This window comes from Mizuhopecten yessoensis, unplaced genomic scaffold (assembly GCF_002113885.1).
Source record: "Mizuhopecten yessoensis strain PY_sf001 unplaced genomic scaffold, ASM211388v2 scaffold2597, whole genome shotgun sequence".
Taxonomy (NCBI): domain Eukaryota; kingdom Metazoa; phylum Mollusca; class Bivalvia; order Pectinida; family Pectinidae; genus Mizuhopecten; species Mizuhopecten yessoensis.
The window spans coordinates 617,756-634,299 of record NW_018404625.1 but is presented as its reverse complement, the minus strand read 5'-3'; the positions used below and the strand labels follow the sequence as shown (position 1 = coordinate 634,299).

General features: G+C 38.8%; 2 protein-coding genes across 6 annotated transcripts in view; both read right to left on the bottom strand.

Moving 5' to 3' along the window:
• The window catches only part of LOC110446162 (properdin-like), a 43,140-nt gene extending 33,176 nt beyond the window's left edge, over nt 1–9,964 (bottom strand). For 3 of the 5 annotated variants that reach the window (XM_021491168.1, XM_021491170.1, XM_021491165.1), the window contains exon 1: nt 907–1,111. The gene's annotated coding sequence lies outside the window, so the exon portion shown is untranslated. Of the gene's footprint in view, nt 1–906; nt 1,112–1,291; nt 1,674–9,739 lie in introns of those variants that run through there. The other 2 variants (XM_021491163.1, XM_021491167.1) reach the window with 2 other exon arrangements.
• Nucleotides 9,965–12,136: 2,172 nt separating this feature from the next.
• LOC110446148 (zinc finger MYM-type protein 2-like) lies at nt 12,137–13,396 on the bottom strand. The gene has a single exon (XM_021491148.1). It carries the CDS (start codon nt 13,394–13,396, stop codon nt 12,137–12,139), a length of 1,260 nt encoding a protein of 419 aa, XP_021346823.1.
• Between the last annotated feature and the right edge of the window lie 3,148 nt (nt 13,397–16,544).

Here is a 16,544-nt window from a genome sequence, read left to right as displayed (position 1 = left end):
TTTGCCACTACACCATAATTATGGTACAAAATAAATACATACATTTGTAATGAAATATGTATTGTTATAAATATTATAACAATATTGTGTTCAAATTAGTAAAATTACAGTATTTTTATCAATTACAGATATGATGATAAAATCAAACTTCCTCAACCAACGATACAGTTGTCAAGGTTGGAATAGGTTGCACTCATCACTTTCATCCATAATTAAGTACATATGAATATCAAACTTTAAAAAAACCGTCGAGTATTTGTTATAGAATTTTGAACATTGTGGAACGTGTATTGGCTTACGGTTTTTAGAAATTTAATTCAATCGTTAATACGGCTTAAACTTTGAACACAGCAGTACAGAGCTATGCATATGTACAATAAAATATCTTTTCAAGACATACATTACGATAAGACATAGTCAAACCTCGTTATACGGCCATTCTTTGTACGAAGAGAACATAGTAAAACCTCGTTATACGACCATTCTTTGCACGAGGGAACATAGTAAAACCTCGTTATACGGCCATTCTTTGTACGAAGAGAACGACGTTATAAAGTGATCGGACAATAAATTGAGGGAAGCATACACATTCTACAGAAACAAAAATCTTGAAATATGTTAACGGTGAGCAAGGTAGCAATTGAAACGAGGGGCGTTATAACGAGGTTTTACTGTATATATTGTTATATACACATATTTCGTTATTTTTTATCTCAGTCAGTTCGATCGAATGATGGGGGGTCATCTACAAGGGTTCGTTACCAATGTCTGAAATACACATATGCTATACTGCTATGGGTCACAGGCACAGCACACATAAACATGTGTGTATTTTAGACATTTGTAGCGAGCCCCTGTGGTTCATCAGACAGAGCACACATGAAGCCAGTAAGGTCGTATACTTACGCCTCTATACATTCCCTTGCGTTATCACTTGTTCTGTGAGTGACCCCTATTACTTCCGTATATATGTGGACGCACGTAACACAATCACCACCTACACTTCACTCCTTCCGCTGGTCTGAACTCACACAATACACACACATGTGTAATACACCTACATATATATACATCCTCTCACTTGCTTCACCGTTGTCAAGCTTATATGCACCTGATAACATGCGTTAAAAAGTTGATTTAAACATGGAAACATTTTCAAAACGAAAGTACAAAAATGTCTTGCGTAGCATTCAAACTATTGGACAGAATTTTCAACGTTTACATATGATATGGACATAAAAAATATTCATGTTTAAAATGACAGAATACCGTCTGGGTACTTATAACTTACCTGTGCAAGTCCGTTAACACTTATCAGCTGAATGCATCAAAGAAAGTAAGCAAGTCGTATTAAGAGCAATCACACAAGACCAATTACTACTACATCTCGTGACATGTGCCGCTCAGCTTTTAACTGAGAAGGTTTAAAGGTCAATGCTTTCAATGACTTATACAAAAACATGTGAAACCGTTTGCGACCGAGACAAACATACTATGTAGGCTAAAGGCGGTTTACAGAGATACTGGGTCAAACTCAAATTGACACAGCGACCCTGACAGGTGTACATGACATGAGCTAGTATATATTCCTAGCTTGATATACCCGGCCGGCTCTGAAGAAACAAACACAATCGATCAATGCATGCAGAGACGTATATTTATTTATACGTCTCCGATGCACGTACGCCCGTCCGAGCTATCGTCCTGGATGTGTGGTTGTACTTTATCTGTGACTGTGTTTACAAAGAAACCCCGTGATGTTAGGTAGGAGCGTAGGGGCATTGTTCTCCACTCGGAATCATATACATTTAGGTCTCATAAGTAATAACGACAATATGATCCAATATTGGCACTGGATGGCAGCTAGGGCAAAGAAGTAATAACGTCGACAGTGCCGAAAACTATTTTGTCTTATCTATATAAATTGTATTGTTGATACGTAACTTCTGTTAAATATCTGTTTCGCTGTCGGTAAAGTCATGTCAACTCTGACACACACGGACCGGAAAATTTGTTACAACTGTAACAGGAAAGATAAAAGTATGTCACCACAGGGAGGGCCACGGACGGATTTGAAACAGGAAAGAGAATAGTGTGCTTCCACCGGGGATCGAACCCTCGATCTCCAGGTGCCTAGTCGGACGCTCTACCAATGAGCTAAAGGGAAATTCCCTCTAGCTCGAAGCAAGAAGGCGACCGTAATCCTTTGTACAATTATAATCTGCCACAAAACTACACTGGTATTCACATCATCACCGGAGGGTATCATTTTTACCGAAAACTGATATTAACTCCTAAAACGTCTAAAATTACTCCTTCTATTACACCTCAATTTATAGGTCCAAATATAGCTGTAACAAATCCTTCTACTCTTACACTAAGTAAGTGTAAGGAACGACAACTCTGGGCAGAGATTTCTACGTTGATATTGAGTCGGTTATATTTTTATTTAAAGATCTCCGCACCACTGCCAACAAATGTAACTACAGATTGGAAAGTGTAGATGGTTTTGCCAGGCACGGTTTTATAACTTTCATAAACTAATATCTGAAAAAAACCTAGCGGAGCTATCGACCAGGAATCGTACTCAGGTCTTCAGATTATTATTATCGACTCAGATACCTGGTCAACGTAATTATCACAACCATAATCTGATAGAGTTTTGTCTAATGTGAAATTAAGGGAGGTTCTGGTTCTGGTCAGTAATCAGCAACGTCCGCTATTGGATATCACACTGATTGGGTTACAGTATACACGAAAAGTATGTTGGGTTTCGTCGGCAATAATTGAGTCTTCTTTAAAATGTAAATATTCTTTGGAAAAATATTAGTCTTCTTTTTGTATGTTTATCTACTTTGACATCTCAGTCTAATTGAACAATGTCAGAAAAGTTGATCATTCATCGTCAGTTCATTCGTCACTGTCAGTTTACTTTGGCATTCACAGTTTGCTTTGACATTGTCAGTTTACTTTGACATTGTCAGTTCACTATGACATTGACAGATCACTATGACAATATCAGTTCACTTTGACATTGTCCATTTACTTCGACGTTGACAGTTTACTTTGACATTGTCAGTTTACTTCGACGTTTTCAGTTTACTATTGATTTAACTTTTTACATTCACATTGTCAGTTTACTTTGACATTGATCAGTGAACTTTCACATTGTCAGTCTACTTTAAAATTGACAATTTTCTTTCACATTGACAATGCATTTTCACATTGACAATTTACTTTGACATTGTCAATTTACTTAAACATTGACAGTTTCTTTCACATTGTCAGTTTACTTTGACATTGTCAGTCTACTTTCCGTTGCCAGTTTTCTTTCACATTGACAGTTTACATTCACATTGACAATTTACTTTGTCAGTTTACTTTGACATTGTTGGTTTAATTTGACATTGTCAGTATTGGATATTGGATGTGTCCTTGCTTTGTCATTGCCTTTACATTGACAGTTAACGTTGACATTGTGTCAATAGGCTTGCATGTCATGTTTGTCTGGTGTCAATTGACCTGTTGTGTGATTGTTCTGGTGTCAGTGGCCTTGTGTGTAGTCATTTGTCTGGTGTCAATGAACCTGTATGTTATCATTTGTCTGGTGTCAATGACCTTGTGTGATGTCATTGGTATGGTGTCAATGACCTTGTGTGTAGTCATTTGTCTGGTGTCAATGACCTTGTATGTTGTCATTAGTATGGTGTCAATGACCTTGTGTGTTGTCATTAGTATGGTGTAAATGTCCTGGTGTGTAGTCATTTGTCTGGTGTCAAATGACCTTGTATGTTATCATTAGTATGGTGTCAATGACCTTGTCTATTGTCATTGGTATGGTGTCAGTGACCTCGTGTGTAGTCATTTGTCTGGGTTCAATGACCTTGTGCATTGTCATATGTCTGATGTCAAAAACCTTGTGTGTATTCATTTGTCTGGTGTCAGTGACCTTGTGTGTAGTCATTTGTCTGGGTTCAATGACCTTGTGTATTGTCATATGTCTGATGTCAAAAACCTTGTGTGTAGTCATTTGTCTGGTGTCAATGACCTTGTGTGTTGTCATTAGTATGGTGTCAATAACCTTGTGTGTAGTCATGTGTCTGGTGTCATTGACCTTGTGTGTATTCATTTGTCTGGTGTCAATGACCTTGTACGTTGTCATTAGAATGGTGTCAATGACCTTGTATGTTGTCACTAGTATGGTGTCAATGACCTTATGTGTTGTCATTTGTCTGGTTTCAATGACCTTGTATGTTGTCATTAGTATGGTGTCAATGACCTTATGTGTTGTCATTTGTCTGGTGTCAATGACCTTGTATGTTGTCATTAGTATGGGGTCAATGACCTTGTATGTTGTCATTTGCATGGTGTCAATGACCTTATGTGTTGTCATTTGTCTGGGTTCAATGACCTTGTGTGTTGTCATATGTCTGGTGTCAAAAACCTTGTGTGTAGTCATTAGTATGGTGTCAATGACCTTGTGTGTATTCATTTGTCTGGTATCAATGACCTTGTGTGTAGTCATTTGTCTGGGTTCAATGACCTTGTGTATTGTCATATGTCTGGTGTCAAAAACCTTGTGTGTAGTCATTAGTATGGTGTCAATGACCTTGTGTGTATTTATTTGTCTGGTGTTAATGCATTCGTGTTGTCATTCGTATGGTGTCAATGACCTTGTATGTTGTCATTTGCATGGTGTCAATGACCTTGTGTGTAGTCATGTGTCTGGTGTCATTGACCTTGTGTGTATTCATTTGTCTGGTGTCAATGACCTTGTAGGTTGTCATTAGTATGGTGTCAATGACCTTGTATGTTGTCATTTGCATGGTGTCAATGACCTTGTGTGTAGTCATGTGTCTGGTGTCATTGACCTTGTGTGTATTCATTTGTCTGGTGTCAATGACCTTGTACGTTGTCATTAGTATGGTGTCAATGACCTTGTATGTTGTCATTTGCATGGTGTCAATGACCTTGTGTGTAGTCATGTGTCTGGTGTCATTGACCTTGTGTGTATTCATTTGTCTGGTGTCAATGACCTTGTGTGTTGTCATTAGTATGGTGTAAATGTCCTGGTGTGTAGTCATTTGTCTGGTGTCAAATGACCTTGTATGTTATCATTAGTATGGTGTCAATGACCTTGTCTATTGTCATTGGTATGGTGTCAGTGACCTCGTGTGTAGTCATTTGTCTGGGTTCAATGACCTTGTGTATTGTCATATGTCTGATGTCAAAAACCTTGTGTGTAGTCATTTGTCTGGTGTCAATGACCTTGTATGTTGTCATTAGTATGGTGTCTATGACCTTGTATGTTGTCATTAGCATGGTGTCAATGACCTTGTGTGTAGTCATTTGTCTGGTGTCAATGACCTTGTATGTTGTCATTCGTATGGTGTCAATGACCTTGTCTATTGTCATTGGTATGGTGTCAGTGACCTTGTGTGTAGTCATTTGTCTGGGTTCAATGACCTTGTGTATTGTCATATGTCTGATGTCAAAAACCTTGTGTGTAGTCATTTGTCTGGTGTCAATGACCTTGTGTGTTGTCTTTGGTCTGGTGTCAATGACCTTGTGTGTTGTCATATGTCTGATGTCAAAAACCTTGTGTGTAGTCATTAGTATGGTGTCAATAACCTTGTGTGTATTTATTTGTCTGGTGATAATGCATTCGTGTTGTCATTCGTATGGTGTCAATGACCTTGTGTGTTGTCATTAGTATGGTGTCAATAACCTTGTGTGTATTTATTTGTCTGGTGATAATGGATTCGTGTTGTCATTCGTATGGTGTCAATGTCCTTGTATGTTGTCATTCGTATGGTGTCAATGACCTAGTATGATGTCATTTGCATGGTGTCAATGACCTTGTGTGTAGTCATTTGTCTGGCGTCAATGACCTTGTATGTTGTCATTCGTATGGTGTAAATGACCTTGTGTGTTGTCTTTGATCTGATGTCAATGACCTTGTGTGTATTCATTTGTCTGGGTTCAATGACCTTGTGTGTAGTCATTTGTCTGGCGTCAATGACCTTGTATGTTGTCATTCGTATGGTGTAAATGACCTTGTGTGTTGTCTTTGATCTGATGTCAATGACCTTGTGTGTATTCATTTGTCTAGTGTCAATGACCTTGTGTGTTGTCTTTGGTCTGGTGTCAATGACCTTGTGTGTTGTCATATGTCTGATGTCAAAAACCTTGTGTGTAGTCATTTGTCTGGTGTCAAATGACCTTGTGTGTAGTCATTAGTATGGTGTCAATAACCTTGTGTGTATTTATTTGTCTGGTGATAATGGATTCGTGTTGTCATTCGTATGGTGTCAATGTCCTTGTATGTTGTCATTCGTATGGTGTCAATGACCTAGTATGATGTCATTTGCATGGTGTCAATGACCTTGTGTGTAGTCATTAGTATGGTGTCAATAACCTTGTGTGTATTTATTTGTCTGGTGATAATGGATTCGTGTTGTCATTCGTATGGTGTCAATGTCCTTGTATGTTGTCATTCGTATGGTGTCAATGACCTTGGGTGTTGTCTTTGATCTGATGTCAATGACCTTGTGTGTATTCATTTGTCTAGTGTCAATGACCTTGTGTGTTGTCTTTGGTCTGGTGTCAATGGCCTTGTGTGTTGTCTTTGGTCTGGTGTCAATGGCCTTGTGTGTTGTCATATGTCTGATGTCAAAAACCTTGTGTGTAGTCATTTGTCTGGTGTCAATGGCCTTGTGTGTTGTCATATGTCTGATGTCAAAAACCTTGTGTGTAGTCATTAGTATGGTGTCAATAACCTTGTGTGTATTTATTTGTCTGGTGATAATGGATTCGTGTTGTCATTCGTATGGTGTCAATGTCCTTGTATGTTGTCATTCGTATGGTGTCAATGACCTAGTATGATGTCATTTGCATGGTGTCAATGACCTTGTGTGTAGTCATTAGTATGGTGTCAATGACCTTGTGTGCTGTCATTAGTCTGATGTCAATGTCCTTGTGTGTGGTCATTTTTGTCATTAGAATGGTGTCAATGACCTTGTATGTTGTCACTAGTATGGTGTCAATGACCTTATGTGTTGTCATTAGTCTGGTTTCAATGACCTTGTATGTTGTCATTAGTATGGTGTCTATGACCTTGTATGTTGTCATTCGTATGGTGTAAATGACCTTGTGTGTTGTCTTTGATCTGATGTCAATGACCTTGTGTGTATTCATTTGTCTGGGTTCAATGACCTTGTGTATTGTCATATTTCTGGTGTCAAAAACCTTGTGTGTAGTCATTTCTCTGGTGTCAATGACCTTGTGGGTTGTCTTTTGTCTGGTCTCAATGACTTTGTATGTTGTCATTAGTATGGATTGTCGTTGGTATGGTGTCAGTGACCTCGTGTGTAGTCATTTGTCTGGGTTCAATGACCTTGTGTATTGTCATATGTCAGTATGGTGTCAATGACCTTGTGTGTTGTCTTTGATCTGATGTCAATGACCTTGTGTGTATTCATTTGTCTGGGTTCAATGACCTTGTGTGTAGTCATTTGTCTGGTGTCAATGGCCTTGTATGTTGTCATTCGTATGGTGTCAATGACCTTGTATGTTGTCATTCGTATGGTGTCAATGACCTTGTGTGTTGTCTTTGATCTGATGTCAATGACCTTGTGTGTATTCATTTGTCTGGTGTCAATGACCTTGCGTGTATTCATTTGTCTGGTGTCAATGACCTTGTCTGTTGTCATTAGTATGGTGTCAGTGACCTTGTGTGTAGTCATTTGTCTGGTGTCAATGACCTGGTATGTTGTCATTAGTATGGTGTCAATGACCTTGTGTGTAGTCATTAGTATGGTGTCAATGACCTTGTGTGCTGTCATTAGTCTGATGTCAATGTCCTTGTGTGTAGTCATTTGTCTGGTGTCAAATGACCTTGTAAGTTATCATTAGTATGGTGTCAATGACCTTGTGTGTATTCATTTGTCTGGGTTCAATGACCTTGTGTATTGTCATATTTCTGGTGTCAAAAACCTTGTGTGTAGTCATTTCTCTGGTGTCAATGACCTTGTGTGTTGTCTTTTGTCTGGTGTCAATGACTTTGTATGTTGTCATTAGTATGGTGTCAATGATATTTTGTGTTGTCATTAGTATGGTGTCAATGATATTGTATGTTGTCATTTGTCTGTTGTCAATGACTTTGTATGTTGTCATTAGTATGGTGTCAATGACCTTGTATGTTGTCATTAGTATGGTGTCAATGACCTTGTATGTTGTCGTTAGTATGGTGTCAATGACCTTGTATGTTGTCATTAGTATGGTGTTAATTACATTGTGTGTATAGTCATTTGTATGGTGTCAATGATATTGTGTGTTGTCATTTGTCTGGTGTCAATGACTTTGTATGTTGTCATTTGTATGGTGGCATTGACCTTTTGAGAAGTCATTTGTTTAGTGTCAATTTTGTATAGTCATTAGTATGGTGTCAATTATCTTGTGTATAGTCATTTGTCTGGTGTCAATGACCTTGTACGTTGTCATTAGTATGGTGTCAATGACCTTGTGTAGTCATTAGTATGGTGTCAATGATATTGTGTGTTGTCATTTGTCTGGTGTCAATGACTTGATGTTAATGCATTTGTATGGTGGCAATGACCTTTTGAGAAGTCATTTGTCTGGTGTCAATTTTGTGTAGTCATTAGTATGGTGTCAATTATCTTGTGTATAGTCATTTGTCTGGTGTCAATGACCTTGTACGTTGTCATTAGTATGGTGTCAATGACCTTGTGTAGTCATTAGTATGGTGTCAATGATATTGTGTGTTGTCATTTGTCTGGTGTCAATGACTTGATGTTAATGCATTTGTATGGTGGCAATGACCTTTTGAGAAGTCATTTGTCTGGTGTCAATTTTGTGTAGTCATTAGTATGGTGTCAATTATCTTGTGTATAGTCATTTGTCTGGTGTCAATGACCTTGTACGTTGTCATTAGTATGGTGTCAATGATATTGTGTATAGTCATTTGTCTGGTGTCAATGACCTTGTACGTTGTCATTGGTATGGTGTCAATGATATTGTGTATAGTCATTTGTCTGGTGTCAATGACCTTGTACGTTGTCATTAGTATGGTGTTAATGACCTTGTGTGTAGTCATTTGTCTGGTGTCAATGGCCTTGTGTGTATTCATGTGTCTGGTGTCATTGACCTTGTATGTGTTCATTTGTCTGGTGTCAATGACCTTGTATGTTGTCATTGGTCTGGTGTCAATGACCTTGTGTGTACTCATTTGTCTGGTGCCAATGACTTTGTGTGTAGTCAATCGGCTGGTGGCAATGACCTTGTGTGTTGTCATTGAAATACATGTTATATAAGTGTGTTACCTACCTGGTGTCAATTACCTTGTGTGTAGTCATTTGTCTGGTGTCAATGACCTTGTATGTTGTCATTAGTATGGTGTCAATGACCTTGTGTGTTGTCATTGAAATACATGTTATATAAGTGTGTTACCTACCTACACATTTAGAAACATTGGTCTGAGACTGAATGACGTACGTATGCCGTGTGTTTGAAATGTATTTATTCATAATTAACAAACTTTGTTTAAACAATATTTTATTAAATCTGCAATAAAACCCACCTGATTTTCATTTATTTATATTTTCATCAGTGCTTTTCATTCATGAAATATTATTTAAAAAGCATAACGATGAATTACATATATATATACGCTAATCAAAGAAAGACCATTGCATATAATCTATTTATATATCATACTTACAACGCAGTATTGTGCAATGCGCATTTGTTCGTCATGTCCTTATGGGAAGTGATGGTCACGGAGGCCGGTCAGCTATTCAAGTGATTGACGTGATGGCATTGGTGATTCTACTCCATAAAACAGACACACATTATATGGATTTTGAATTTTGCCTGGAATTACGCACGTTTTCCAGAATGGTATACCGTATTCCCGGAAGTCTGTCGACGTCATATACTATTATTATACAGAAGGGGATTCCTAAACGTTCACTGTGTGTAATCGTTGTGCTAGATTCTAGAAAATTGTCAAGAAATAACGGCAGTTGTCAAGATCAATACTGAATAGATTATATTATCATACTTTTGCATCACATAAACACACGTGTCAACTGTTCGTCTTTACACAACACCCTTAACAACACGACCGATACTTTTATTTACAGATGAATACTTTAAGATCAATACATCTCTTCACACACTTGTAAAAGTGTGGTCGGGACGGGTGGTGTAGTGCATAGCGCACTTACCTTTCAACAAGGCGGCCGGAGTTCGATTCCCCGATCGGACGCGAAAAGGTATGGGGTCAGCTGCCCGACCACATAGGTTTTCTCCAGGTACTCCGGTTCCCTACGACAATAAGACGCGCTAACATCCGGGCCAACAATAGTGATTTATATAATATTGTAAAACTTTTTTCATAATTGTTGTGATATGAATAAAGTTTATAAGGGTAATTCTTGTCCCAACGCATTGCGTGTATACAATAACCTCCCCTTAATTTCGTTAAGGATGTAACTGCTGTAGCACAGTTGTGCCATCTAGGACACTTCCGTTGATCAGAAAGGTCAGCGAGGAGAAGTTACTGTATCACACACAAACTCTTGCTCGCGCTACATGTACCAGTAAAACGCCTAATTGCACTTGACGACGACGGAATACAGGCCTAACAGCTTCTCAGGAAACTGATATGCCTCCACCGAAAGGGATATTGCACACGGGTCGTTATTCATATAATTCAAATGTATAAGATGTTTTATAAAGTTGTGCGTGTAAGTCATTAAGATGTTTATGCCAATGATATCTAGCAATCTCTTTATAAACTGTGGCCTCATTTGCGATGAGTCATACTATTAGCTTACTGCACAATTTTCCGTCATGGGAACGATTTCGCGGTTGCCGATAAACCACCAGTCGTCCAACTGGTGGACTGTTTAATTTATATTTCCTGCGGAGACATATTGTGGAGAGATATGAATATATATTACTGCCAATTCCTTGATTTACGCGTGTCCTTTTTTTCTTCGAAAACGATGACAGCAGCTCAGATTTGGTTTTTTCCAGTTGTTATGCCGTTTGGATATGTTGGTAATCTGTTATTAAAATATCTGGTTGTCTATGATCACTAGCCCTTCACCACTGGGTCGCGGGTTCGAGGCCTACGTGAGGCATGCAGCCAACAGGTTCTGGTCGCAGTTGAGTTGTTTTTTCTCCGGGTACTCCTGTTTTCCTCCGCCTATAACACCTAGCTCGTCCTTGAACGACGCTAGCCAGGCACGTAGCTGCTAATACGCTGGTACGCATTTATACCCACCAACTGTTCTAAAAGAAATACAAAACAAATAAAACCACTGCTTGTTGCACCCCCTTGCCCCCTTAATAAGTCCCTGCTCTGGACCCGCTCATAAATGAATCAACTCTGAACAAGGTCTAGCTACGCCCCTCCTACCTGTAAATAGTTTAAACAATATATTATCCATGTCAAGTAACATGTGCAATAACAAAAGCAATTTGATTGTGGGGATTGGGAAACAAGTACTAACCTACTCATACATGCCATTGTAGCCCTTAACAGTGAAAGTCTGAGTAAGTACAAAAGAACCCTTTGAGAACGAAAAATAGGACATGATATTAGGGGAAAACAGTATAAAGTAACGGAATCAGTTTTGCCCGGTTGGATTGGTAGGAAGGTAGCATGATATATAGAGGATCTAGCACGAGTGTTCATGTTATATTGAATTTATTGAACGAGTAGATTAATTTCATATGAAATTAATATACGAGTTCAATAAATTCAATATAACATGAACACGAGTGTTAGATTCTATTTATTATATAATTCGAGAAACCTACCTACATAAGTGGTTTCAATACTAACGTCTACAAAAGTAGTCCGCAGAATTTTATCAGAATAATAAATGGCCAACAGTTTTACTTTTAACGATCATTTTAATTGTGATAACAATTGAAATAATAAAAGTTTACAAAATATGACTTCTTTTTTTTCGCTTCGGAAAAAAACTGTTTTTTTTCATCGGTGACGTCATGAACAGTGTATGAGCGCGCGCACTGTGAAGGTCGTTGGAAACCGAAAACACATGTGTTGGATATTAGGCCTACTGAGAATCACTGTCACTTTCTATAACACGGGCGACGGGTGAATAATTATTAATAGAAGAATGTTTCGGTGACCAGAAATCTGCATTATATGGTTAGCGGGGATGTTATTATCGTTCAATTTCTGGACAAGATATTTCCTCGCACTGTGATTTGACAAGTGTTTGTCAGTTTGGATTCCTGCTCCCTTTATGGCACGTTGCATCATGGATTTTAGCTTGTTGATACCAACGGGTTGGCGCTTGAACCAAGTCTCATGACTTCCAGGTGAGCTTTTTGTTGTAGTAGCTATATAAAATGGATCTGATCCTTTACAGTAAGTCGTAGGTCTCATATCTGCATAGCATTTGTAAACATGAACAGGACACCTTTCGGGATTTTCAGTGTTTGCCCACAATTTTGGTTTTACTTTGCGTACATCACGGGTGTTCTCCCCTGTCCTGGTTTTTGTTTGTCTTTCCGTAAACTCTAGATATTCATGTCCGTCAGTGTGGTTTTGTAGTGTAACGTCCCCCCAGCACATATCGCGATGCTCCGCTGATCCCCGTAAACCAAAATGTACTGTATTGAAAAACCAAAGTGTCTGTAAAATAGCGTCAGGGTTTTGAGTTCCAAATTGACCTTTTCTCCACAAAACGTCGATCTCCTCGTCGCTGATAGCATCACTACGGTTGTCAAGGTTACCTTTTCCATCGCGTTTTAACTGTTTTTGTTTACTTTTCAACACTTCTCTAACCTGGGCAAACAGGGGACTAGTAATAATAGCATGACCATAATTAAATCGGCGTAGCTGGCGATCAAAGCTTGACATCATAGATCTGAGACTGTTTGGTTCATATTCAGAACCGTCCACTTTTCGGACACTCATGAAAAATTGGGAAAGCAACGGAGATAATTCGGGAGGGGGTATGTTTTGAATACTTCGGGATTCGTTGATTTCTGGAGTTTCGAAAAAGGCTTTCAATACTTTCATGTCATTCCACGTTTTCAGTAGAGTGTTCTTATTTGATTGTTGTTCAATGAATGACCCAATTTCCGTTTGTTGGACCGGAACAAACCTTTGAGTTTGGTTGGGTGTCGTCTGCTTTTGTGGTAGCGAGGACGACTGAGTCATAGTCTGGGGTATTGGCTCTAACCGATCACCTGGCAAGTCAACCTCAATATCACTTCCCTCGATTAAAACTCTATAAAATGTTGCAAATCCCATTGGAACAAGTTCTTGTACTGTGCCCCTACCTTTGCCGTCAATTCGAACAGAATCCCCAATGTTTACGTCAGCCATGTTGTAGTAGGCCTATACTATAGTAGTAGTAGTAGTGCGTAGGAATACGACCTAGTTCCCACGGTGTCGCGCGCTCATTTGCATCTTTATTGCACACGTTCAATATCAATTTTATTGCACCCCTTTATTGCACTGCAGAAGCCTTATATTATATAATAAACCTTAATATAGTTTAATTCGCGTTGCTTGTAAGTCTTCAAGTTGATTTGATAAAATTTTGAGTAGCTATAATCATGTTTACACTTTTATTATTCGTGAGAGATACATAACATCAATAAACAGTAGTAAATCAACGCTTAAATGGTTAGACAAAGGATTTAAGTACCTTTGGCGTGATTCAACGAAATTAGTACAAAACAACAAATAGTGGGGACAGTCTGCTACAACATTTTGACACGAACGGGAGGGATTGTCTGCAAGGTTGCTTTGGGAAAGATGACGTTTGGTCGAAACGGGCAACGGAGGATTATGACGAATCTCCTCAGAACTATTATTCCAAAGAGAAATAAATGAAGGTAGGAAAGATCTACGATCAAACTCAGTAGTGCATCTAAAAACTGCAAGATCGTTGCCAATGCCTAGTGCTGTAGTCATGCATTTCAGAAATTCTAGGAGGCGCAAGCTTGGAAAGATAATTAGGAATGAGACGACGAAACATTAAGAAAAAAAAAAGGATCAGTTTATATTTTCTCCTTCTACAGTTTATTAAGGTTTTTTAGTTTAGTAGCGTCACATACTGTTCTCACTGCCCCCTGGTTCATTTTCTCTAGCTTATTTATATATTCATCAATTAGATTGTCCCAGACGACATCAACTTTTTCTGTCAAGGGTAAAACTTATTTTTTTACGTAAAATATCAAATTCAGTCGTCGCCTTATTGATACAGTGTAATGTCATGAAAATGCTTAGACCAAATACACATTTTAAACAATATTCCCTTAAATATTTGTGGCAGTTCACATTTTTTTTCTTTTGGAACATTATTTAGATATATGAAAGGATAGCTAGGCTGGTATCTACGGTATAACTTGATAAAATCATTACCTTATTTTTTTATGGATTGAAATCCATTAGCCAAAACTTAGCATAAATATTGATTTTTATGCCCCCCCCCCCCCCCCCCCGGGGGGGGGGGGGGGGGGGGGGGGGGGGGGGGGGGGGTGCATATAGTGTTGCCCATATCCGTCGCGTCCCTGCCAAAACGGATGTATCAACTATAATATAAAATGAAGTGTCGTCAGCAAAAAGCTAAATTACAGAGCCTGTATCAATAACAATATCACTTATATTAATTAAAAACATAAGCGGCCCTAATATCGAACCTTGAGGAACACCAGCCTTGATATTCACCAAGTACGTTTCAATCCCGTTAATAAGAACTTTCTGTTTTATCCAATATTCATCAGTTTGTATGTATGTAATAGGACCACTCTTTAAACCTTATATGTCAAAGATCAACCCAGGTTCGAATGGAGTAAGTTTGCCCAAGGTTCTTTCAAGTACCGATAAATGAAATAAACCACTCCACGAAAGATACACAGTACGGGTTAGATACATATTTATTGCAACGACAGATGATGCTTAAACATTTAACATGTTTTAATACAAATGACAACATTTGATAACATAAAACACAGGTCATACCGCTGGCGGAGTTGCTGTATCCTAACCCCACATAATTACTTAAATATCCACAATTTACCCAATACCTAGCCCCTCACCCCACAAACAGGATTGGTTTGGTTTAGTATTGTTTAACATTTTATCAACAGCTATGGTAATTTAAGGACGGCCTCCCCTGTGTGCAAGATGCATGCGTGTAGTGTATACATGTGTATTTTGGGAGGCTGCGATATGTTCTTGTTTGTCTCCTTGTGATAGCGCGGAACCAATGCCGTCTTTACAGTGCTACCTCACTGAAACATACTGCCGAAGACACCCAGCAGGACACTCCACCCGGTCACATTATACTGACAAAGGGCGAACCAGTCGTCACACTCCTAAATTGCTGAGAGTTTAGCAGGAGTATAAACTACCATTTTTACAGACTCTGGTTTGGTACATGTGCGTACAATGTATGTATCGGCCAGGGGACGGAACCCAAAGCCTTCCTTACAGGGGCGAACGCTCAACTAAAGGCCAAAAGTGAGGCATTGTCAAGGGAGATATAATGAAGTAGAACGTTGGTTAGAAAGAAGAGAAAAGATAAGATCCCAAATTTAGTCGCCTCTTACGATCATGCAATGGGGGCAGCAGGTACAATTCTCACGCCCTATCTGCAGGAACAGCACAAACAGGAATAATACCGAGACAGATAGAGAGGTAGAGATAGAAGGGAGCCGACCAGCAGGTAAGAGCTACCAAAGGTTGCGACACATCCTAAACCCTCGACTTTTATACCCAAATTAAAACGGAAACCTGATAGCCAGTTACGTAACAACGGAAAAAGAAAATACAATAGAACGAAAGGAAGTTGATGCAAAGCAGTCGCCCGGATGACAGTCTCAACCTGCGGTAAGAACAATGCTCGACGCAAGGTAAATACATGTCATAAAGTTTGACAAATAAATCTCATTTATAACAAATATAACAAACACTTAACAAGTTCCATTCGCAGATACACACGACTGGTCATTCATTAATACATAAGTCACACGTTTCACAAATGAGGCCTTTGTGTCACACACTGTCAAATGCCTCGCTTATATCACAAAACATAACTCTTACTTCTTTTTTTTCTCCGAGTCAACTGCCCTTCCCAAACCATTTACAAAAGCCAATAATTGATTCACTGTATGATCGTTGGGGCAGAATCAAAATTGGCATTTTTTAGCTAAAGTGTACTCATTGAAAAAGTAGCTGTTGAAAGCCGTAAATAGGACGTGCATTGCAAAAGCTCAAACAAATCGCCCCTGTGAACCAAACAGTTTCAACAAAGGGAATGTGCAGCTAAGACGGCGAGCTGGTGAGTAACTCATTTCACAAGTAACCAGCGATACCAGTCTCTACTACAGAACCTGAAACTTTTCATTCATTTCGAAATTGGGAGGCTGATCAAACCTTAGTTTGTCTGGCGCCTGAACATTGACCAAATACCCTTACGTCGCAATCAGATCTTAGTAACCGTTCGCCATCTGGCGATGCCATA